The following is a 23,163-nucleotide window of genomic DNA, read 5'->3' as shown; positions in this document are numbered from 1 at the left end:
ACCACACCCAGATTTATTTTAAAATGATGTAAATTACTGGTGATAATTGACCAATTACTTAAAAATATTAAGCCTGAGTTTTCAAAGTTCTTTTCTCTGAAATATGGAAACGGTCTCCTTTTAGCCCTTCAGTTGAAAAGCTGAGAAGAAGGAAACTGGGAGTTTTCAAAATGTTAACAAGAATGTTTATTTTCAAAGAAACAGTAGAGAAAATTATTTTCTAATTTTTTAACTTATATATATTTTTTCATATATATAAAATTTTCATAACAAAGTCACCTTATAACTTACTACGTAATTCATCTTGACTAGCTCAAGATTATAACTTACCTTACCTTGAATTATTTTTGCTTTAGTTTGAATAGTTTGAACATTTGATTATACATATTCAAGTAATATTTCTTTTACCCCCTTTTGATCTGTAAACAATTTTATGTTCTCTTTTAATATTCCGATTTTTAAAATAAATTAGTTGCATGCTTAAAATAAAATTAAAAAATACTACTATCATTTTTAAAACTGTCCTCACCTTCCTCTGTCATGGTGTACATTTTAACTCTGCCCCAGGGAAGAGAGTTCCCTCCCTCTTTGCTAAGAGCAATTCTTGAAAAAACTAGAGTTTGCAGTTTTTACATTTATATCCTTGATTGAGAAACCATGAAGTGTTACCACTTTGTGTGTTGCTAAGAGTCAGTGTCAGCAGCTAGAGAGTGAAGACGCTGTTTCTCTAATAATTTGATCCTATTTTGTTTGCTCTTACAGGTTGAAGGCATACATTTCCTAATGTGTGTTTGCATAGTGCAATAATTAGAGATTTTAATTAATCAAAAACCGGTGAGACATTTATTTTCTACAGTTACAAATCCGTTTCATGGTCACATAGATTATGCTCTTCTGTGTTGAGCAAAACAGTCTGGGGAAGGTTGTAGCCGTGAGCTTTCATTTTGTATCCTGTAATTCCACAGTGCAGGCTGTCTGCGTCATATACTCGGAGCACAGCTTTCGAGGCTGTGCATGAGCCGCACGTGAGTGCATTGAGCATCGAGTACTTTTGACCTTTAAACTTTTCCTTTTGACATTTAAGAGCGAGGAAGGAGTAAAGCTTAATCATCTATTGTTAAAGTTGTTCATCTGCTTATATTTCTTAAACTTGTTTTCTGTCCTTTTCCTGGTTTTATGCCTGGCTCTAAAAAGTGTACTCCAGTGTACAGACGAGAGCCACAGAAGTTGGTGGGCCCCGAAACAAAGGCTTTGCTCTTCTCTGCTTCCGGTGCTTGTTTCTTTATTGCTGAAGCAGGAGTCTAAACTTACTTTAGCTGTTTGTTAATTCTGTTCCATAGTTGGTAGGAGAGCTCATACAGGTGAGACTTCGGCAGCATTCTCTGGGAAACAGCTAGCCCCAGTTAAGTAGGAGTGGAGTATTTCGTTTTTATAATGTGTCCCTGGTAGCAGGTCAAAGATGGTGGTTTTTTTCTTTTGTTAAAAAATTAGGAGTAGAGGAATAGGGTTTGTAAAGTAAAGATTTATTTAAATAATAACCTAGTATATTTAGTGGAAGTTCATTATTTCAGTCTAAATTGGATCCTAGCTTTACATAATTATTTTCCTTAATTTTCATATTTAAGGTTTCACTTTATCTGTTGATTTGCCTTATCGAGATCCAGAAGACTTACATTTTCATTTAAATTGATTACATATAGATAGATAGTTGATTGCGATGTATTTAATTGATTTTCCCGTTTGTCCTATTTAAATCGATTCTGTGTGTCTGTGTTAACAGTTATGTAAATGTTCCACATTAAAGCAGGTTAGATGTTATCATAACTTACTGACCTGCTAGGCCAGTCTCTATCATTTTAAATGTAACCCTAATCCTTAAAAAAATTGTTTTATTATCTTCGCATGGCTGTCATTGTAAAGTGTTTAATGCATTAGGCACTATAGTAACCAGCAGAAGCGGCTCCACGTGTTGGCTGTTGCAGAGCCTTACGGAAGTCACTGTGCACAGCTCTCGTGACTTGCAGCGTGTCAGTGTTGAAAAGCCACGTGCAAGTTTGAGATTTTGAGATTGGAACTAACGTAGAATGCTGGCTTGAGTAGCAAAATATTAAAAAGTTACTCTGTGATGGCCTCAATGATAATAGTTTACAAGACCATAAAGCTTCGAATTCCTCTCTTTATACAGACAGTTTGTGAAGACCGCAGAGACCTGCAGTCCAGTCACATAAGTGTGTAAAGACAGCGGTCCTCATGGAAGAAGAGCAAGACCTACCAGAGCGACCGGTGAGTTTTTCCTTCAAGTTCAAGTCGGTTGTATAAAGCTAATCTGAAGAAATTTTGAATATTACTCAGTTATATGTACAGAATCCAAATTAGAAATGGGTGTAAGGAACAGATTCCTGAGTGATTTTCCTCTAGGAAAGCAATGTTCTGTGTTGTTGTGTTTTGCTCTTGAGATGGAGTCTTGCTATGTGCAGTCTCCGCTGGCCGCAAGTGTGCGGTCCTCTTACCGCATCCTCCCAGATTGGGATCACAGATGTGCATTGCCTTGCCTGACAGCTGATGTTTTAAACTCCAACTTGACTGCCTTAAGGAATGTGTTTGGTGAACTCAGTGTTACCAGATGAGCGTTGCCCTTTATGTGTTGAGAGCTGCGTACTCATGATCACTTTGCTGTTCTATTAGCCCTTCAGTCACGGTAACTGTAAAAGTTAGGGAGACATAAGCAGCTGATGAAAAGACTTTTTGAAATTATTAAATGTGCCTATATTAAACCCTGTGCTTGGTGAGTTATTAGTAATCAGGGGGGTAATAGTGTTGAAATCGTCCCAAACAGCATGTATAGGGTGTGCACTGTCAGCAAACTGTTAGACTACAGATGCCAAATGTTCCCAAGAAAGCGACCTCACTGATTCAGACAAAGGTCTACTCATGAATTTAAAAACACTCGTGTGCATGTTAACATACTGTTGAAATGGGACTTCCTAGTTATCCCTGCCTAAGTAACAAGACCTGTGAGGCTAACCGGCTAACGGCGCTTCTCTTCTCTCTGCCTCCGTTCCTTCGCACTCTGTTCAGTTTCCATAGCACTGTGCAGAGCCTACGTGTTAGCGAGAGGTAAGACTCTGAAGCACTTTAAACCTAGAATGTCTGTGGTGTGGTTGTTGTTACACAGTCACTTTCTTACTTGCTTGTGCCCCTGGTATAAATGTGTCGGTGCCGTTGGAAAAGACACACTACCTGACAGATCGCAGGGAGGAGTACCAGTGTCAGGAAGGAGGCAGAAAGCATCCAAGGGAAAACAGAACCAAATTCATTAGATTTTCTTCACAAAGATGAGGCAGACAGAAATGGTATGACTCATTAAAATAATTCTAGCAGGCCGTTTTGTGATTTAGAACAGGGAAAACAGGAATGTAAGAGTTCGGTGGCCAGCCGAGCTGTTGCGGACCAGGTGTCCCAGATCTTGCTGTACTGATTCATGTTTTGCTAACTTGACAGAAGCTAGGGTTGTCTGGGCAGAGGAGCCTTGATCTGTAAGGCCTGTAATAGCACCCAGCGTGGTTGTTGCTTCAGTTCTTGCTCTGGCTTCCCTCAGGGAAGGACAATTACCTGGATGTGTAAGGTGAAGTAAATCCTTTGCTGCACAAGCTGCTTTTGGTCACAGTGTTTATCACATCCATGGAAACTCATGGAGACATTCGGGAAGTTGAGGCAGGAGCATGAGGAGTTCAAGCTCAGCCTCTGCTGCATAACACGTTCTAAATGAGCACAGGCCACATGAGACCTAGCCTCAGACACATCTGAAGATGGAGAATTTGAGGTAGGAGAGGGAAGCTCTGGTTCTAGGTAAGACACAAAGAGCTTTGTCCTCTGGGTAGGTCCTGTAATTAGTAGATGCCAAGTAGACAAGTGCAGAATCCAAGAAAACATGGAGTAGTTACCGTTTAAAGGAAACACCGAGGCAGAGTGAGTGGTCCATTTTCAGGAGAGCCGCTGTGCACAGGTTGCTGTAGAGATCCCAGATAGCATAGAACCAGTGGCTCTGCCTCAGGAGGAACGACTGAGGCTGCTCTGACTTCGTCTTCCTTTTCCACGAAGGGGACTGCACTGTAGGTTATAAAGCACAGCCTCCCCAGCTGGTCCTTCTTTCTGTTTCGGAGGCAGTGTCTCACAGAGGAGTCCAGACTGCCTGACACTCGGGGGCCAGGATTGCAGGAGTGCACCACCATACCAGGCTTCGGAATTTTAAATGAGTTCTGATCTTCTAGACTCAAGACGTTTTACTTCATAAACCTATTTATTTCCTTGAGACAAAAATCCCAGTTTGTGGTCCAGGTGGCCTTAATCTACAGGCAGTCCTCCTGCATTAGAATGAGTGGCTCAAATGACTCTGTGATACTAAAATCTTGGTAAATTCTTCAAAGCACCAGGTAATAATATTTTTTTATGGATGCTCGCTCTATAAATTGCAGTGAGCCCTTTTCTCCTCTCTTTCTTTCTTTCTTTCTTTCTTTCTTTCTTTCTTTCTTTCTTTCTTTCTTTCTTTTCGTGTGTGTGTGTGTGTGTGTGTGTGTGTGTGTGTGTGTGTGTGTGTGTGTGGTTGTTTTATCTGTTTCGGTTTTGTTTTCTTGTCTCCAGTACTAAAGATTGAACCCAGGGCCTCCCTCACGTTAAGCAGGTGCTTCATCTCCGAGCTAGCCTTTGGGTATTTCCTAGGTTTAGTTACTCTATTTTCCTTATGCAGTAGAGGCTCACATCAGCCGAGAGAAAGGGTCCTCCATCTGTAGATAGGGTTGCTGTATTTTGTAAGGTTGTTTTCGATAACATTACAAAACTATTAGTAATTTGATGGTTTCCCCTCCTTGTTAGTCAGCTAAGTGCAACCTGATATTATCTGCTAGATGTGACTGTTTTTTCAAAAATAAAAAAAGGGTCTACGTAGCCAAGTGTGGTGGCACATGCCGTTAATCACAGACCTCATGAGACAAGACAGGCAGATGTCTCTGAGTAATGAGTTCCAGGCCAGCCTGGCCTGTAAAGCAAGTTCCAGGATAGCCAGGGCTGTTACACAGAGAAACCCTGTCCTGGAACAAACAAAAACAAACAACAAAAAGGGAGGGAGGGTCTACCATTTTATTTCCTGTTTTACCATGTTATGAATAAAGAATGCTGGCTTTCTGCCCCCACGTGTTTAAGGGACAAGAAGTGCTTTAAATCGATGAGCTCATTCCCTTCATTAGTTATCAGATTTCTCAAATGTAGATATGTGTGTGCATGTTTTTGTGTCTCAAGCAATTGGGTTTAATAACTCATCCCCATCTAATTCCTGAAATTAGCACATGGTTTAAAAATTATCATAATGAAGTCAACAATATAGGGAAATGTATCTAAAACCAGCACAGTTCAGCCGTGGTCTTTAGTTTACTCGGAAATTTACTTAGATCATCATCTCCCATCTGTGTTGATCCAGTGGCCTCTGTTTTTACATTTAATGTTTCCCTCTTGTCCACTTTCTATCTTTGTTTTATCATAATGGTGTCTAAAATTCAGAGTAGATTCTGCGATCTTGCAAGTGCTCAAAGGCTCCCGGTTATCCTCGAAGTAGACTTGAGCTCCCTCATCTGATTCCTACGGGTGGACCTTAGTGATGGGCGGCTGCCGCTCACTGCAGCTGCACTGTCGTGGTCTCTTCCCTCAGATGTGCAGTGGGTGTTCAGTACCTTGAATCCGTGTTCTTTACTATCTTGGAACCCTTTCTGCCTGTTTGTTCTCCCTGAACATAGCTTTTCTCCACTCTCAGATTTCTTCCTCTTTTCCTAGCTAAATTATTCATATCAGGTTTCATCTTAGACTATTTTTTTTTCTTTTTTGGTTTGTTTTTAGACAGACTCTATAGCCTGGCTCTCCTCAGAACTTGCTTTGTAGTCCAAGCTGACTTTGAACTCTCAGATCCATCTGCCTCTGTCCCCACAGCACTAAGACTAAACACATATGCTACTGTACTAGAGTTCTCAATTGAGTTAAAACCATGGGATATTATTTAAAGGTGGAAAGTGATGGTTTAACAATAGCTGAAAGTTTTTCTCTTCTAAAATTACGACAGGCATTAACTGTTGCAGAATTTTTCTTTTTCAGTTCACAGTTTGTGTTTACAACATTGTTTTCCTTTTTACTTGGGCTACATCTCTTTCTCCCACTTTTATAGTTGGGTCAGATTCTTTGTCAGAGTCTGCGTGTCCTCCTGGGGTTCTTCAGCCTCTTGACTAGCTTATCGCAAGTAGCTACTTTTACAGAAGTTCTGCATTGTAGGTCAGAGCAGAATGAAACACTAGCATATTAGTTAACATACAGTCAGTCTTCTCTGCCAAGTGTCAGTCAGTATGTGAATCTAGCCAAGTGAGGGTGACTATAACGGGCAGAGGATACTTTGAATACACACATTCTTCAGACAGTCTCATTTCCTAATAATATTCCTAAGTGACACAGCACAGTAAACTATTCACATAGTACTTGTATCATGATACCTATTATTATAAGTTATTTAGAGATGGCTTAGAGCAATGAGAACTATGTGTGGTAATATAAAGTCTACCGAATTTCCTACAGCGAGGGCTCCTGGAGCCCACTGCCTGAGATACTGAGAGACAACTGTGTTTGAACAACTAGGGTTTCAGACTCAGATTACTGCACTGATCTGTACGTGTGCTAATGTTTACAGGTGAAAAAGGCCAAGATGCAGGAACCAGGAGAACAAACTTTAAGGTATTTGTAAAACTGGGCTTCTTTTTAACAATCTGCTATAATTTTTACCTCTTGCTGATTGATGTGGGGTGTGCTTAGTGTTGATAGCGTGGTTCTCACTGTTACCTTTACATTTGGAAATTACTTGCTTTCAGATTAAAACTTCTCTTCAAAATTGGATTTATTAAACCCCAAACCAAACCAGAGATTAGTTTGGGCAATTTAGCAAGACTATCTCAAAAGACAACAGACAACTGCGTCCCCGACACAGCTTTTCCTCTAAGACGTATGCAAATCTTTTGTTGGTATGCCCTCAGGCTTTTGTGCAGAAACTCAAATGAATGAACGATAAATTCTTCAGTCAGATGTATGGTGTGCAGACCTGAGGAAGAGCTGAAGTGAGGGAGACACAGACCTTGGTATTACTTTTCAGTTGAATATGGTACCCTGGGTCTCTCTGCTCTTTTCCAGTGTTATGCTTGCAGCAAAAGTATGTTCTCGCATGAACCCAACTGTCCACCTGTTGTATACGTATTCCCAATCCACTTGCCAATACAACTACAACTTTTCTTAAGCCCAGATCATTCATCTGCTCCCCGTCACTGTAACCTGTACTGGAACAGCACAACCGCACCGCCCCCCTCTCCTTTCCACTCATGCTTACAGCTCAGGTAGACATCCTTCGTGGTGTTCCTGATTTCCCAGTGTCTAAAAATCATCTTAAGTCTGTCTTCCTTTTGACTTTGCCTCTGGTCTTCTCCCTTTCTCTTTACTTCCCACAACTTTTATTCACTTAGCTGGGGAACTTTGCTACTTAATTCAAAGAAAAATTAAGAGATATTAAAAAGAAGCATCTTGCCAGGTGATGGTGGCACAGGCCTTTAATCCCAGCACTCAGGAGGGGGAAGCAGGCGGGTCTCTGTGAGTTTGAGGCCAGCCTGGTCTACAGAGTGAGTTCCAGGACAGCCAGGGCACACAGAAACCCTCTCTTGAGAAACCAAAAATTAAGCAAATAATTTTTTTAAAAAAAGCATCTTGCTTCTCATCAGATCTGTCATGGATATTTGGACTGTGCAGTTGATAAAGTTTGACTTTTTTGTCATTTTTATTTTTAAGCAATTTTTTGTTAAGCAAAAGTTGACATATGTTCTGAAGGTAATATTTTCAAATTGTATAGTTTCTTTAGTACAATTAAATATTAACCAAGTGCTAGAGTTAATTTACTGTCTTGGTGTGTTTCTAGTCTGTGCATCCTGAGTTGTATATGAAGAGGAGTTTGCTATAATAAAATTCTAGAATCAAACTGGAATCAAACGTCCTTTTGAACTGGTGTGCCCAGTATATATGAGAACATATTACTTCTAAGTTGATTCAGGATCTAAAAATATTCTTTTTAAAAAATTTTTATATTATTTATTTAATGTATATGAGCCCTACCAGCCCTAAAAATATTCTTTAGCAGTGGGTATGAGTTTGAAACTCATACTTACCCTAAATACACAGAAAGACCAAAAAAAAAAAAAAAAAAAAGGCAGAAATTCTGGTCCAGTTTCAAGTTCTTCCTTGTGTGGGTTATGTTTAAGCAGGTTTGAGGTGGAACTCTGAAGTCCCTAACTTTTTTTTTTTTTTTTTTTGGTTCTTTTTTTTCGAACTGGGGACGAAACCAGGGCCTTGCGCTTCCTAGGCAAGCGCTCTACCACTGAGCTAAATCCCCAACCCCAAGTCCCTAACTTTTAAAATTCAGGTCACTATAATAACTTAGCCATTACGGTTTGTACCACTGTAACTAATCCATGTTGCTCATTTCCCTGTCCTTTACTTCCCGTGGTCCTAACTTGGCCAGTAGTTTGGTATTCAAAAGTAAAATCATTTGAACAGAGGTAAAATTGAACTTTGAAAATTTAACTTTAAAATTTAAATTTCTGGGCTAGAGAGATCGCTTGGCAGTTAAGAGCACTGACTGCTCTTCCAGAGGTCCTGAGTTAAATCCCAGCAGCCACATGATGGCTTACATCTGTAATGGGATCTGATGCCCTCTTCTGGCGTGTCTGAAGACAGCCGCAGTGTACTTATATATAGTAAATAAATAAATCTTTTTTAAAAAAATTAAATTTCCAGGCTAGAGAGCTGGCTCAGCTGTTAAAAGCACTTACTGTTCTTGCGGAGGACCAGGATTTTGTTCCCCGCACTCATGCTGACTCTCATGTGTGTTTGTAATTCCAGTTCTAGGGAATCTGCCCTCTTCTGGATCCGTAGGTACCACATACATGTATGCTGGCAAAACTCATATACATTAAAAAACTAATTGTTTAAAGTAAATGTAGTAGACAGAGTGATGCCTGCCTCAACCCAGCATTTAGGAAGCAGAGGCAGGTGGATCTCTGAGCCTGAGTCCAGGCTGGGCTTACTGAGCTTCAGGCCGGCCAGGGATACATATGAGGCCCTGTCTCAGACAGACAAACAAGTAAATGTAACTGGAGGAACAATTAATTTAACATTTAAAGTATATCAGAGGGGTTGGAGATTTAGCTCAGTGGTAGAGTGCTTGCCTAGCAAGCACAAGGTCCTGGGTTCGGTCCCCAGCTCCAAAAAAAAGAAAAAGAAAAAAAAAAAAAGGTATCATAAAGTATATCAGAAGAAAATTCTTTTTTAATTAATGCTTTGATATTAGAGGTTAGCTTTCAAAGTCATATGAGAGCTGTAAATGCTTCTATGTAGAAACTACTTTTACCTCAGGCATTTTTGTCCTCAGATGTAGAGCCTCTGGCACAGTCTTTTCCTCCCTGGGGAAAAAGGGTAAAGCAGGTTTTTATCAGTGACATAAAGGTGGGAAGGGTGCGTGGCTGGAAACAAGAAAAGAACAGCTGTGGTTGCTGTGTTCTTGCTGGGTCTGGACTGCCTACTTTTTATGTGTTGTCCTTACCCTTCTAACCCAGTGAGGTGGATTGTTTGTATCCTCACTGACAGACTGGGGCCTAGAGAATTTAGTGACTTGTTCAAGCCATACAGCTAGTTAATTGGAAAAGTGGATTTTGACTTGGCATTCCAGCTCTAATGCTTGCCCTCAGTAATAAAGTTAGCTAGGTTTTTTGTTGTTGTTTTTGTTGGTGGTAGTGGGGTTTTTTTGTTTGTGTTTTTGTTTTTGTTTTTGTTTTGAGATAGGTCTCATTCTGTTTTTGCAGACTGGCTTTAAACTAATTTTATAAACCATATTGGCATTAAACTTATAATAAATCCTCCTGCCTCAGTATCCTAGAAATTAGGAGTCACTCTGAGCAGTTAGAATCTGTACTCTAACCATATGCTCTTGTGGTTGGAAGTGATGAATATGGGACTTAAAGGGAAAGAAAAGGAAGAAAACACTCTAAAGGACTTAACTTGGAGTCATCTCTGTTCCAGAGCTTCTGCGGCTGGCTTACAACATTGTAGTTTCTCAGGCACTCTTACAGCCTTGGCTGGCCTCAGACTCCGTATTTATTAGAAGATGGCCTTGAGCTCCTGATCCTTCTGCCTTGCCTCTCCTGAGTGCGGGGATTATAGGTGTACATCAACTCACCAAACTTACCTCTCTTTAATAAAAATAAAGAAGTAATACAGCAAACTGAACAGATGACACACTGTCTCTAATAAAACATCTCCTACTTCATTATACTTTTAACCAAAGTATCAGATACATAGAAGGTATGGGAATAAGGTACTGTGTCTTTCAGAATTACCAAGAGAATGGATTTCAAGTGCTGTTACCACAAAGATGAAGTGTGTGAGCTAGTGGGTTTGTTAACTAGCTTGGCTCACTGTTTCATAGTATAAACAGGTCAACACATTACCTTATGATCCAACCATATACAACGTCTATAATAAAAGTGTTATTGTTAGCTGTTCCAGGATGTTTTAATGAGTGAACTTAGAGAAAAGCAATGCCTTGTCTGTGACTTAGCCAGGCCTTCCAAGTAATAAAATCTTTCAAGGAGTCTGGGGCTATGAAAAGAGCAGTGGGAGGCTGAGGTCCTGGCCCTGGCCTTCTGTCTTAGTTGGTGAAACTAAGAACGGGGAGATCATCTAGATTTGCTTCTTCCTGGGCCAGCCTAGGAGGAGATGGGTTTGACTTTATCATCCAGCATCGCAGCAGCTCATTCAGGCCTAATGTGTTTGTTTTCTTCTCCTAGTCAAGTAAACAACCCAGACACCAGTGATCAGAAGCCTGAGACAGCCAGCCTTGCGTCAAACCTTAGCATGTCAGAGGAAAGTAAGTACCACATTCTGTGCGCGGGGGGTGTGGTATTTCTATAACCAGATTGTGTTATTCTTGTATAACGGAGGTTTTGCTGAAGAGCCTGGGTGGCTCTGTGTGTCTGGAAGGCTCGCCTTCTTCCCCTGCTCAGTGTACTCTGATAAGCATCTTTGACACAGCAGCTGAGGACAAGCCTCGTGGATCAGCTCATCCAAGGAGTCAAATTCAGGGACTTTATTGTTGTTTGCAGGTTGAACTTCTGAAAGTAGTAGCATCTTATTAAAATCAGAAAAGCCGGGCTGGAGAGATGGCTCAGCGGTTAAGAGCACTGACTGCTCTTCCAGAGGTCCTGAGTTCAAATCCCAGCAACCACATGGTGGCTCACAACCATCTGTAATGGGGTCTAATGCCCTCTTCTGGTGTCTAAGGACAGCTACGATGTACTCATATAAATTATACACACACATATATATTAAAATCAGAAAAGCCATGGCCAGTGCCTGACTGTCCTCAGGAGCGCGGAAACAAAAGCTTAAGACCAAATATCTGCCTCAGTCTTTAATGCTCCTCACGTTTTTTCATTCCAAACCCCAACCCTAATTTAACTCAGCTCTCCCTCTTCTCGGTAAATGTGTACAAATAACTAAGCATTGTGAGATAGAATTATACACTTGAATAGTTACCGTTAGTCATAACCACAGGGCTTCAGGTGAGTGCTCAGTCTGTGTGGAAAGTCTTCATTTCTCTAACAAGTGATTCCTTTTAACTTACAGCTCTTTTAAAACATCGGGATTCACTCTCCTTTCCACGTGCTTAACTTTTGTCTTCTCACATAAAGCTTCACACAAGCTTATTACACTAGCCCCACCTCCAGGCTTCCCTGCGTGCCCATGCTGTCTGTGTCCTCCTTGTTAGAACTGAAGGGATTCTTGCTCTTGTCAAATGTAAGTCCTTATATTTGTGTTCTGTGTCCTCTCTGGCCTCCCCAAGACTTGGTATGACGCTTACTCCACCTCCATTCCTGCATATCACATTCTTCTTAATTCTTCTCATAGAGACACAGGCTCTGGTAGCTACCATCTTTTAGGATATACAGGTTTCCTCAGTGTTTCATGATACATCAGAACCTCTGAAAAGAATGCTCCTGCTTGCTTCCCTCTGATCCTTCTTCAGCTGGTTGACTTAGCTTCTGTTGTCTCTCCTGTGAAGCTGCTTAGCGAGGTCCTCAATGGCTGTGATATTGCCAATTCTAGGAGACGTTTCTCTCTCCTCAGTCTGTCTCTCAGCACGTTTCCCCTCACTTTTCTTCCCCGATGGCCCTTCCTCCAGCTGTACTTGAGTGTTAGAAGCCTCAGGTTTGGGTTCTAGGCTCTCTGTCGTCCTCCTCAGGGACGCTCCTTTAAATGTCATACATTGCTAACAAATGCCTAATTAATTCATTAGGAATTAGAAGCAGGGTTTCTCTGTAGCCCTGGCTGCCCTGGAACCTATTAGGTAGACCAGGCTGGCCTTGAACTCACAGAAATCTACCTGCCTCTGCTTCCTGACTGCTTGTATTAAAGACAGGGAGCATCATGCCCAAATATCACATTTTTCTTTTCTGTGTGATTTCTCTGATTTCAGCTGTATATCCAACCGCCTACTTGAAATCTCTGGTGTCTGAAAGCAAAGTCATATAAGATAGAAGAAGCTTTTCTTTCTTTTAAGTAATCAGATCTTCTCCCAGACATGCCCATCATTGTCTAAAAGAGAAACCAGGAAGTCACCCTACGCTTCCCTGTCTCCCTGTTGCATACATCCGAGCTGATGAGATGCTGTGCTGGTTATGCCTCTGCTCTCTGCCTCATCCTCACCATTGTTCTGTACTCCAGAACATGTGCCACTTTTAAACCCCTGTTGTGTGATAGGAGATTTGCTCTGACTCTGTAATCCATCACTGTTTGCAGATACTGCCAAACTCCAGGCTTACTCTGCCATTGGAGGAGGGGTAGACAAGGGTTTGAGTGTCTGTCATGGAGAGGAAACCATCTCACAGAGTTTGAATTACCCTAGTCTGTGTCCCACGATGACGGAAATATTCCCATCTAATTGAGATCACCTTCATTTCTGTCAATCTGAATATAGATAAAAGTGATCTTCAAGCTTGTAATCATCGTTTAGAGACCTCAAACAATGGCATTAGATCTTTTATAATAAACTCATAGGTGTTAGTTTGTCTTTCTCCTGGGTGTGAAATGGTCCCTGACCTTCTCCTGGCATTTCCTTTCTGTACAAGGCACTCTTTCAGGGAACCTAGTTTAGATATAAGCTAGGTGTTCTTCTGCAGGCCATCTTCTCAACAGAAGTGCTCCCCTCCTGGTGTTAGAGAAAGTCAGACTGGGGCAGGAGCCTGGCCAAGCATTCATGGTGCAGCTCTGTGTATGACGGCCTGCAGTGGAGCCTGACGAGCGGCCTTCTGCACCTCTCAGTCTTGAGCTGCATATGATAGATTTATAGCCTTTATCCCAGTCGTGAGCCTGAGGGTCAAGCTTTCATTGCAGCCTTTTCCAGATAAGTCATGGAGGATGAGAGGACACCAGGTGGAAAAGTACTTCACTGCATGAGTCTTGGAGCCTCTGCTTGGCCAGACTTCAAGCCATTCTTAGTATAGAGCAGAAAGTGGTAATAAACACCTGCTCCCATCTGTGTTGCTGTTGGTTCTTCAAAGCCACAGAATGAGATCGCAGACTTGTACCAAGCCTGTCTCTCACTAGCTGTTAGGGCTTTTCACTTGGGGTGAGCATCCAGGTCTAAGGACATCAAGGAGGCATTGTTGTTTTCTTAGATGCGGGTTTGGCTAAGTTCGTCAGTGAATGTAGCTGAGAGCCCAGGGTTTGCTTTATCAATGTTGAGGTTGGTGACGAGAAAGTACAGATGTTAGTTCACCTGCAGCTGTTTTCTGTGTCCATCTGTCCCCTCCATCCTGTCCTGCTTCTTCTACTGCCTCTTAAACTCTACAAATAGGTCTGTAAATGTAGAAATGAGGTGTTTTCTCTGCACGCTTTGACATTTTTAAACATCCAGTCTGTTATTCACCTTGAAGAACTATATAGTAAGGTATGTAAATTTTCCATTTAATTTTTTAAATGTTCTAACGTTTTTACCCAATAATATCTTTCAGTTATGACATGCACCGATTACATCCCTCGCTCATCCAATGATTATACCTCACAAATGTATTCTGCAAAGTAAGTAGAGCGATTGTTTCCAGACTTGTCTCTAGGCTCATTACAAGTTCAGTATCTAACTTTTTTCACTTCCCTTGTTCTCTGTCTTTATTCCAATTTTTAATCGCATCTAAATATACACTATTTATCATCCTTTTAAAAATAAGGAGGTTGCTGGAATAGATTACTATTACAGAGCCTACTAATCAAGTAGGTACTCAGAATATAGAATACTGATCAAAAGTATGTTTATGATCTGATCCTTTCTCTATGTTGATACATTGATCAGTAAAAACAGCTCAGCATCACTTCAGATCAGCCACTGCAAACCGTTGAGCTTGAAATGGAGCAAGTGTAATGGGTTGAAGTTATTACAAAGAGGTGTATTTTTGGCCTTCACAGTGTAGCTAGTGTTTGCCCACAAGCAGTTGAATCATCTTTAAGGTGGGTAGGGTACAGAACAATGTTTGTACCAAGTTGCAGTTCTGTCTTAATGAGTGGGCCTGTGCCCATACACAGACACAGACAACTGCACTCATTAAACTAGCGTGTTCTTATCAACTCACAAATGTGAGATTCATGAAGAGATTGGTTGCAGAGGTGGGAGATCCCTAGCAGGATGTTAGGAAATGAAGCTGGCATTTGTTTTCTTTGGTGGGCCATTCACTTCCACCTTTACCCATGTAACTAGCTCAGCTTCTCCATATTGCCATGTTAATACTAATGTCTGCTCGGGCCAGTCATTGTCATGTGGTTTTCTGTCTGGAAGCATCATGGGGAGATTTTCCATGCCATGGGAGTGTTCACCCTTTTGACATGTGACATTGCATTGTTATCTGTAAATGTACGAGGTCTTATGCAGAGCTATTCTGGGATGGATTCAGCCTGCAGGCCACAGATTGGGACACGTTGGTTAGACACATCAACTCCACAAGCTTTCTGCTATCCAAATTGTACCATGTTATTTAGTTTCAAAGACTAAAGATTGAGATAATGAATCATCTCAGTTCATTTTTGAAATATTGTAACTAACCTAGTGGTATTTTCCTTAAAACCATGGGGAAGGAGAGTTTGTTCTTTACAATATCTGGAAGTTGGCTGTTTTGAGACACTATATCAAATCTCTGTGACTTGAGTAGCAACTGTTGTCTAAATTACCTTGCAGGCTTAGATCTGGCCAAAGCAAGTCTCTGAGACATTGAACATGAGTATATTGCAGACAGCAGATTTGTCCCTAACGCGTGCACAGTGGCTGCACTTAGACTCTTTATTCAGGTGTGCCAATCGGTGCCTTCTCACCCCCTAACCCCCTCAGCACTTACTGGAGCCATCGCCTTAATCGCCTTGTTCAACCAGGCCTCCATTTTTACGCCCTTCCAATCCATTTTAGAAAGCAGTGAGTTCAGGCCTTCCAGTTGTTTTGGATTTGTCTGAACTCTAGCCTGGTACTGAGGGCCACGCTCCTATCTTTCTCCTTTTTGCTTGTTCCTGTCCTTTCTCAGTGTGCCTCCCTTAGGATTTGTGTAAGGCTTCCTCCTGGACCCAGAAGCCCTCACCTCCTCTCTGAACCTTTGCCAGGGCTTTATTCTTGCCCCGGAACACTCTTGTGTTTATCTGTGGATAGCTCACCTGCTCACTGCACGTGCTACTTCCTTCTGGCCTTCCCTTGTTATCTGCTCCCAAAGATGGGTTCTTTTGGAAGATGGAGGGGAATCTTTTCCCTCGTTAAGATATAACCCTTCTGGGGTTGGAGATTTAGCTCATTGGTAGAGCGCTTGCCTAGCAAGTGCAAGGCCCTGGGTTCAGTCCTCAGCTCCGGGAAAAAAAAAAAAAAAAAAAAAGATAGAACCCTTCTGCCCTATGTTATTTATTAAAACTTTCATGATATATAATAGCACTTTTCATACAACCTAATATGCCAAATAAGTAGAAGTATAAGTAGAAGTGTGTATATATATTTATATACTATATATAATACATGTAGTATTATATACTATACATAGATACATACGTACATACGTACATATAGTATTATAGGGTATAATAGAATAGATATCTACCAAGTTAGCAAGCCAGGGTGAGGTTTTGTGGTTTCACTGGTGAAGTTGATTCCCTGGCTTACCCTGGTATGACTGGCCCCAATTAGTGGCAGTGTGCTGAAGCTTAAAGTGACTTCGGGGTCTGTAAGCCAGGCTGGCTCCAGTTTCACAGACAAGTTGAGAATAACTGGAGCACATCTCTACTCCCTGCTTCTGTTTGTTGGTTTGTTTTAATGTATGTTTTGTTTTGTTTTCTGAGACAGGGTCTCTCTGCGTAGCCCTGACTGTCCTGGAACTCACTCTGTAGTCCGGGCTGGCCTCAAACTCATAGCTCCAATCACCTCTGCCTCCCAAGTGCTGGGATTAAAATGCTGCGCCACCACCACCTGGCTGCCATGTTTTTTGATGTGGCTGCTTGTCCTTGCTCCCTCAGCCCCACGCTCCTTGCTTGGAGCTGCAGTTGGCCCAGTGCTCTCTCTGGGTGAAGAGTAGAGCCAGCTGCTAATTCTCTTCTATCCGCGCTTCATTGTCTAAAGTGTTGCTTTTGCTTTGTTTTCTGAGAAAGTGTCTGAAGTAGCTGGCCTCAAACTCACTATGTAGTCAAGGACAACTGAATTTACTCTGTAGTGAAGGGTGGCCTTGAACTCCTGATCCTCCTGCCTGCCCCTCCCAAGTCCTGGGATAGACTTGATGTCTGGTCTCTGTGGTGTTGAGAATCAAATGAGTGCTAGGCAAGTGCTCTGCCCGTGGACTATGTCTCCAGCCCCGACTTGAGACGTTATCCAAACACAGGTATAACTGAGTCATCCTCGTATTTCAATTAGGGCTTCCGTGTAACACTGTTATTTGTTGGTTAGTAGCTAGAACTTGGGAAGATGTTTGAAACTGCTTGATTTTCCATAAAATTATTCTTTGGAAAGATTAGTAATGGAACCTAAAAAAGGCCAAACTTGTGTTTTCTGTCCATTGATAAAAGTTATTTTACTGTGGAAAGTTAATCTCATTCCTGGATTCTTTGTTTCAGTAACGTTAACTGGTTTGCCCATTTTCATTAATTAAGTGGGCCACATATGGAAATTTTCATCTTCTTGATTTTCGTAGACCTTATGCACACATCCTCTCGGTTCCTGTTTCGGAAACCACTTATCCTGGGCAGACTCAGTACCAGACACTGCAGCAGTCTCAACCCTACGCTGTCTACCCTCAGGCAACCCAAACTTACGGACTACCTCCTTTCGGTAAGCCAGCCTATTGTGAGCAGTTCTTAAGAATGTGTTCGGGGGTGCTGGAGAGATGGCTCAGCGGTTAAGAGCACTGACTGCTCTTCCAGAGGTCCTGAGTTCAAATCCCAGAGACCACATGATGGCTCACAACCATCTGTAATGGGATTTAGTGTGTCTGAAGACAGCTACAGTGTACTTGTATACATAAAATAAACAAATCTTTAAAAAAAAAAAAAATGTGTTCAGGGTTGGGGACTTAGCTCAGTGGTAGAGTGCTTGCCTAGCAAGCGCAGGGCCCTGGGTTCGGTCCTCAGCTCCGGGGTGTGTGTGGGGTGTGTGTGTTCATCAATCAGAAACATCTGGCCCTGCTCAGAAAGCAAGCATGGCTGATCCAGAGTGCGCACTCATTGTAGAAGCTGTGTTTACAGTTATCCATCGTTCTGTGGTTAGCCGCCAGCATTTGAGTCTTTGCAAGCTCCTAACTCTGGATTTGGATGGTGTGCCCAAGCTTAGGTGCTCCCGTCATGCGAGGCCCTCTGACACTGAGCTGTGCTTGCCGACCGTTGGCTTATTGAGGCAGTGTCTGCTGCGTTACTTCAGTCTGGACGTGAACTGGGTGTGTAGCCAGGGCTCGCCTGGAAGTTTCAATACTCCTGCCTCAACTTCCTGAATACCAGCATTACATGAAAGTGTAGAAGCATGGAGCCGTTGTTTGGGAAACGGACTTGACTGACTTTATGTAGGGCAGAATGCTGTGCTAAGGTAAACATGATCAAGGTATTTTGAGGTGACAGATTTCAGCTAAAACCATTAAGTCTTAAGTGTTCAGCAAGGCTCTTGTCTCATAGGTTTTTGTTTTGTTAATTGTTGTTCTCTATTTTTGTTGTTGTTGTTTTAGTTAATTTCTCCTTTCCTTCCCCCCCACTTGGTCCCCAAATTAATCATATGTTGTTGTGATGAAGCAGAAGTGCTTTAGACTAGAGGACATCTGAAGTGATGTGTATGGGGAGTTGTTCTCCTTAGTGTTACATATCATTAGTGTGTGTATGAACTGTAAGGTGATGTACTGGAGGCTGGTTTGAGGTTATTGAACATGGAGTGTGGCTGCCAGATCTTCTGCACATGGATAGATATGTACAGTATGCTTATGCTCCTTGTCTTAGCACTGATTTTAAAAATTATTTTAATATTACTTTAACTTAATATGTTAAAAGCTATGGTTTGGGGGGACTGAAGGGATATCTTAGTAATTAAGAGCACTCGGTGCTCTTGCCAAAGGCCCAGATTCAGTCACTAGTACCCGCAGTTCACGTCTTTCTGTGACTCTAGTTTTACAGGATTCAGCTACCATCTTCTCTAGTCTCCTTGGGCACCAGGCATATATGTAGATATATATGAAGGCAAAATATTCAGACACATAAGGAAATCTATAAATTTTTTTAGTTACAAAAACGTTACGTTTTTGAGACATCATTTAAACAAGCTAAGAATTTTTTAACTTTTAGAAAAATTATTACCTAGATTCTGGGCATTTTGATGTTGACTTCTTTTACCTTCTCCAAACCTACTTCTATTGGTTCACTTGGCCAGTGTCTTGTGTTACGAACAGCTGTCTAACTTTTAGGCTTCACAGCCTTCTTTGGCTCCATGGCGAATGCTAAAAAGAATTGAAGGTGTTTGTATGCTTGCTTGTTTTGCTGTCTGGGGATCTGTCATTATGGCCTTATGCACCCTAAACAAGCAAGTGGTTCATCTCAGTCCAAAGACTTACTATCTCTAAGTTTTTGAGACAGTGTTTTATAGCTAGGCTGACCTCTAATTCTAAATCCTCCTGCCTCAGCTTCCCAAGTACTGGAATTACAGGTATTTACTGCCATATATGATGCCTAGATGGTAATAATTCATAGCAGGGTTCCCCTGTGTCCCTGGAAGCCTGATGGTCCTCTTGCTGCAGACTTCCTGAAGTGCTGGAAGTTTCTGGCTTGCATCACCTCACCTAGCTATGTGTGGTTATCTCTCTTATAAAAATAATTTTAAAAAGTCTATTTATGTGTTTTCTGTGTATGGCTGTTTGTCTGCATGTATATCTGCATACCAGAAGAGGGCATTGGGTGCCATGGGACACATGAGTCACAGTTGTCACACAGTTGTCAGCCCACGTAGGTGCTGAGAACTGAACTCAGGGCTGCTGGAAGAATAGGCAGTGCTCTTAACCGCTGAGCCATTTTTACAGCACTATGGTTATTATTGCACATAGTAAGCCATTTTCCTCAGTAGCTCATAGTAGGCTAGCAGTTGTACAGTAGTTATTTTCATATTTCTCTCCCTTGTTCTGATCAAAATTTGTGATTAGCAGGCCCAAGCTCCATAACGCACTGAAGAGTTCATCCCATTTGTTGATGAATAATAAGGGTTTTTTCCTTACCCCAAACTCAGTTAAAAAACACCTCACAAGGTGCTCCTTGCGTCCTTTATAGTCATCACATCTCACATTAAAAAAGGAAATTCTGTAAGTGGAACTCGGCTGAGAATTTTGAGAAAGTATTGTGCTATAAAGAATAATTGGTAATTATGAACGTTTGTACTCTGTTTATTATAGTTCAGGCATGAGAAACTTACATTGCACAGATTATCCTGTGAGTAAATGAGACAAAAAATAATCAGTTAATTATTTTGACTTGATTTGACTTTAAGTAATTGTTGACTTTTCGGTTGATTTATGCAGATCTCTGCTGCTGGGCTGGGATCAGAGCGGAAAGAATGGGGCGGACACAGTTGCTGTTGACAGTCGTGTTTTAGTCTCTGTACTTTTTACACCAGTGTAACACAGGAAGCAATGATCCAAGGAAGGTTAAGTTTAGAAAAAACATGATCAGGAAAACATGTAAATAAATGCAGTAAGCATGTACCTAATGTTAACAGAGCAGCCCTCTCCCAGGACTTTCCGAGGAGAAAGTAACTGAGGCAGTTGCCTGACACATACTGTAGAAGATATCAGGGAAAGCAGGAAAGGCAGAAGGCCATACTAGAGTCACGGTACTGACCAGATTGAGTCCTACAGCTATATTCTGACATCCAACAAAAATAAATATGTCTTATAAATTGGATGTAAATGTTTAACATAGGCGGTATGAAATATCACCAAGAACAATCCAGGTAACAAAATGCTGTTTTTCCTGGAGCCTCTCTCGCAGTTCCCCGAGGCATTGTTCACTGTGTTTTAATAAGTAGTGTGTGAGACTTACGGATAAAACGATTTAGGTTGGGGCAATGTATATGATAGATTTTCTTCCATTTTTCCAGGGAAGTTTTAGGAAGTGTTTGTAATATATTTGTGTGCTCGCGTGCGTGCGTGTGATGTGCAATGTGTGTGTGTGCAGGTGCAGGCGAAAGGAGGTCATTAATTAACCTCCTCTGTCTCTCCGTCTCATCCCTTGAGACAGATTCTCTCTAAACCTGGATTCTGCGTCTTGGGGTAGCAAACCTCAGCGATCTTCTGTCTCCACCCGGGCCAGACTGAAAGCGTGCCTAGATGGTGACGTGGGTGCTGGGACCACCCGGGCACAGACTGAAAGCGGGCCTAGATGGTGACATGGGTGCTGGGACCACCCGGGCACAGACTGAAAGCGTGCCTAGATGGTGACATGGGTGCTGGGACCACCCGGGCACAGACTGAAAGCGGGCCTAGATGGTGACATGGGTGCTGGGACCACCCGGGCACAGACTGAAAGCGTGCCTAGATGGTGACATGGGTGCTGGGACCACCCGGGCACAGACTGAAAGCGGGCCTAGATGGTGACGTGGGTGCTGGGACCACCCGGGCACAGACTGAAAGCGGGCCTAGATGGTGACGTGGGTGCTGGGACCACCCGGGCACAGACTGAAAGCGGGCCTAGATGGTGACGTGGGTGCTGGGACCACCCGGGCACAGACTGAAAGCGGGCCTAGATGGTGACGTGGGTGCTGGGACCACCCGGGCACAGACTGAAAGCGGGCCTAGATGGTGACGTGGGTGCTGGGACCACCCGGGCACAGACTGAAAGCGTGCCTAGATGGTGACGTTGGTGCTGGGACAACCCGGGCACAGACTGAAAGCGAGCCTAGATGGTGACATGGGTGCTGGGACCACCCGGGCACAGACTGAAAGCGGGCCTAGATGGTGGCGTGGGTGCTGGGACCACCGGGCACAGACTGAAAGCGGCCTAGATGGTGGCGTGGGTGCTGGGACCACCGGGCACAGACTGGGACCACCGGGCAGACTGAAAGCGGGCCTAGATGGTGACGGGGGTGCTGGGACAACCCGGGCACAGAGTGAAAGCGGGCATAGTTGGTGAGGTGTGTGCTGGGACCACCCGGGCACAGACTGAAAGCGGGCCTAGATGGTGACGTGGGTGCTGGGACCACCCGGGCACAGACTGAAAGCGGGCCTAGATGGTGACATGGGTGCTGGGACCACCCGGGCACAGACTGAAAGCGTGCCTAGATGGTGACGTGGGTGCTGGGACCACCCGGGCACAGACTGAAAGCGGGCCTAGATGGTGACGTGGGTGCTGGGACCACCCGGGCACAGACTGAAAGCGTGCCTAGATGGTGACGTGGGTGCTGGGACCACCCGGGCACAGACTGAAAGCGTGCCTAGATGGTGACATGGGTGCTGGGAGGCAAACTCAGGTCCTGACGATTGACCAGCAAAGCACTCTCTACCACTGGCCCTGTTTGTGATATTTCTTCAGGTTATTGTATCTGTTTTGTTTCAATTTTGTTAATTTTGTGTGCCTCTAAGTACGAGTGTAGCACAAGTGTGAGAGTCAGGTCTGTGCTGCCACCTTGTGGATCTGGGGAAACCAGACGTCAGGCCTGCATGCAGTGCCTCTCTCTCTACTGGCTAAGCTATCTCACCAGCCTTATGTTCTGTCTTTTAAGTCAGGCTGGCTTTGAATTCTCTATACATTTTAATCTGGCCTTTAACTCCTAATCCTTCTGCCTCCGCATCTCAGATGCTGGAATAGGAGGCATGTGCCGCAGTGTCTTTAACAGTCATTTACTTGGGACCATCAGGGTAGCTCAGCAGGTTACGGCTCCTGAAGTGCCAGTCTGACAGCCTGAGTTCAACCCCTAGAACTCATAGACAGGTGCAGGGAGAGAGCCAGCTCCACAAAGATTCCTTGTGTCGCCTGTTGTGTTTGAGAGGGTTTGTACACATGAGTGCAACATATTTAAGTAATAACTGTTTTCTTGTGATTTAACACATGGTTCTTTTTTGGTAGTATGTTCATTTAGATATGAGAAAACCCTTCTTTGTTGTGCTTTTAGTGCTGTTTTCAGGGAAACTAGGTCTGTTACTATAGTTCCAATACAGTAGACTTTGGAAAATATAATTATAGCCAGCCATGGTGGTTCGCTTCTGTAATTACAGTACTTGAGAAAGGGAGGCAGGAACATTGCCCTGAGTTTGAGGTTAGCCTGGGCTACATGAAACCCTCACTCAAAAAGCAGACAAACAAAAAATACACAAAAACCCTAAATAAATAAACTTTCATTATATATATACTTTTAAATGTTTACTGTATCAAGCAATAGGTTATAACAAGATTTGACATTTTATATTATTGTCTCATTTAATCCTTAAAGCAGACCGTAGAGGTAGGAAGTAGCATTTGTCCCACTTCAGCAACTTAGAGTTGGTTAGGTCATTGTCCCTAAGTCATAAAATTAGTAAA

The 23,163-nt window shown here is 42.6% G+C and overlaps 1 protein-coding gene across 2 annotated transcripts in view; it reads left to right on the top strand.

Moving 5' to 3' along the window:
* Window positions 1-1,703: 1,703 nt before the first annotated feature.
* Eya3 (EYA transcriptional coactivator and phosphatase 3) overlaps window positions 1,704-23,163 on the top strand; it is a 66,902-nt gene continuing 45,442 nt past the window's right edge. The window contains exons 1-5 of one of the 2 annotated variants that reach the window (XM_032896704.1): window positions 1,704-2,283; window positions 6,722-6,765; window positions 10,911-10,990; window positions 14,136-14,202; window positions 17,322-17,458. In XM_032896704.1, the coding sequence (XP_032752595.1) occupies window positions 2,251-2,283; window positions 6,722-6,765; window positions 10,911-10,990; window positions 14,136-14,202; window positions 17,322-17,458 (361 nt within the window). In that variant the 5' untranslated portion in view covers window positions 1,704-2,250. The remainder of the gene's footprint in view (window positions 2,284-6,721; window positions 6,766-10,910; window positions 10,991-14,135; window positions 14,203-17,321; window positions 17,459-23,163) is intronic. The other variant, XM_032896711.1, reaches the window with a different exon arrangement.

The sequence above is a fragment of the Rattus rattus genome, chromosome 1 (genome assembly GCF_011064425.1).
Source record: "Rattus rattus isolate New Zealand chromosome 1, Rrattus_CSIRO_v1, whole genome shotgun sequence".
NCBI classification, from domain to species: domain Eukaryota; kingdom Metazoa; phylum Chordata; class Mammalia; order Rodentia; family Muridae; genus Rattus; species Rattus rattus.
This window is presented reverse-complemented; position numbering and strand designations above follow the sequence as displayed.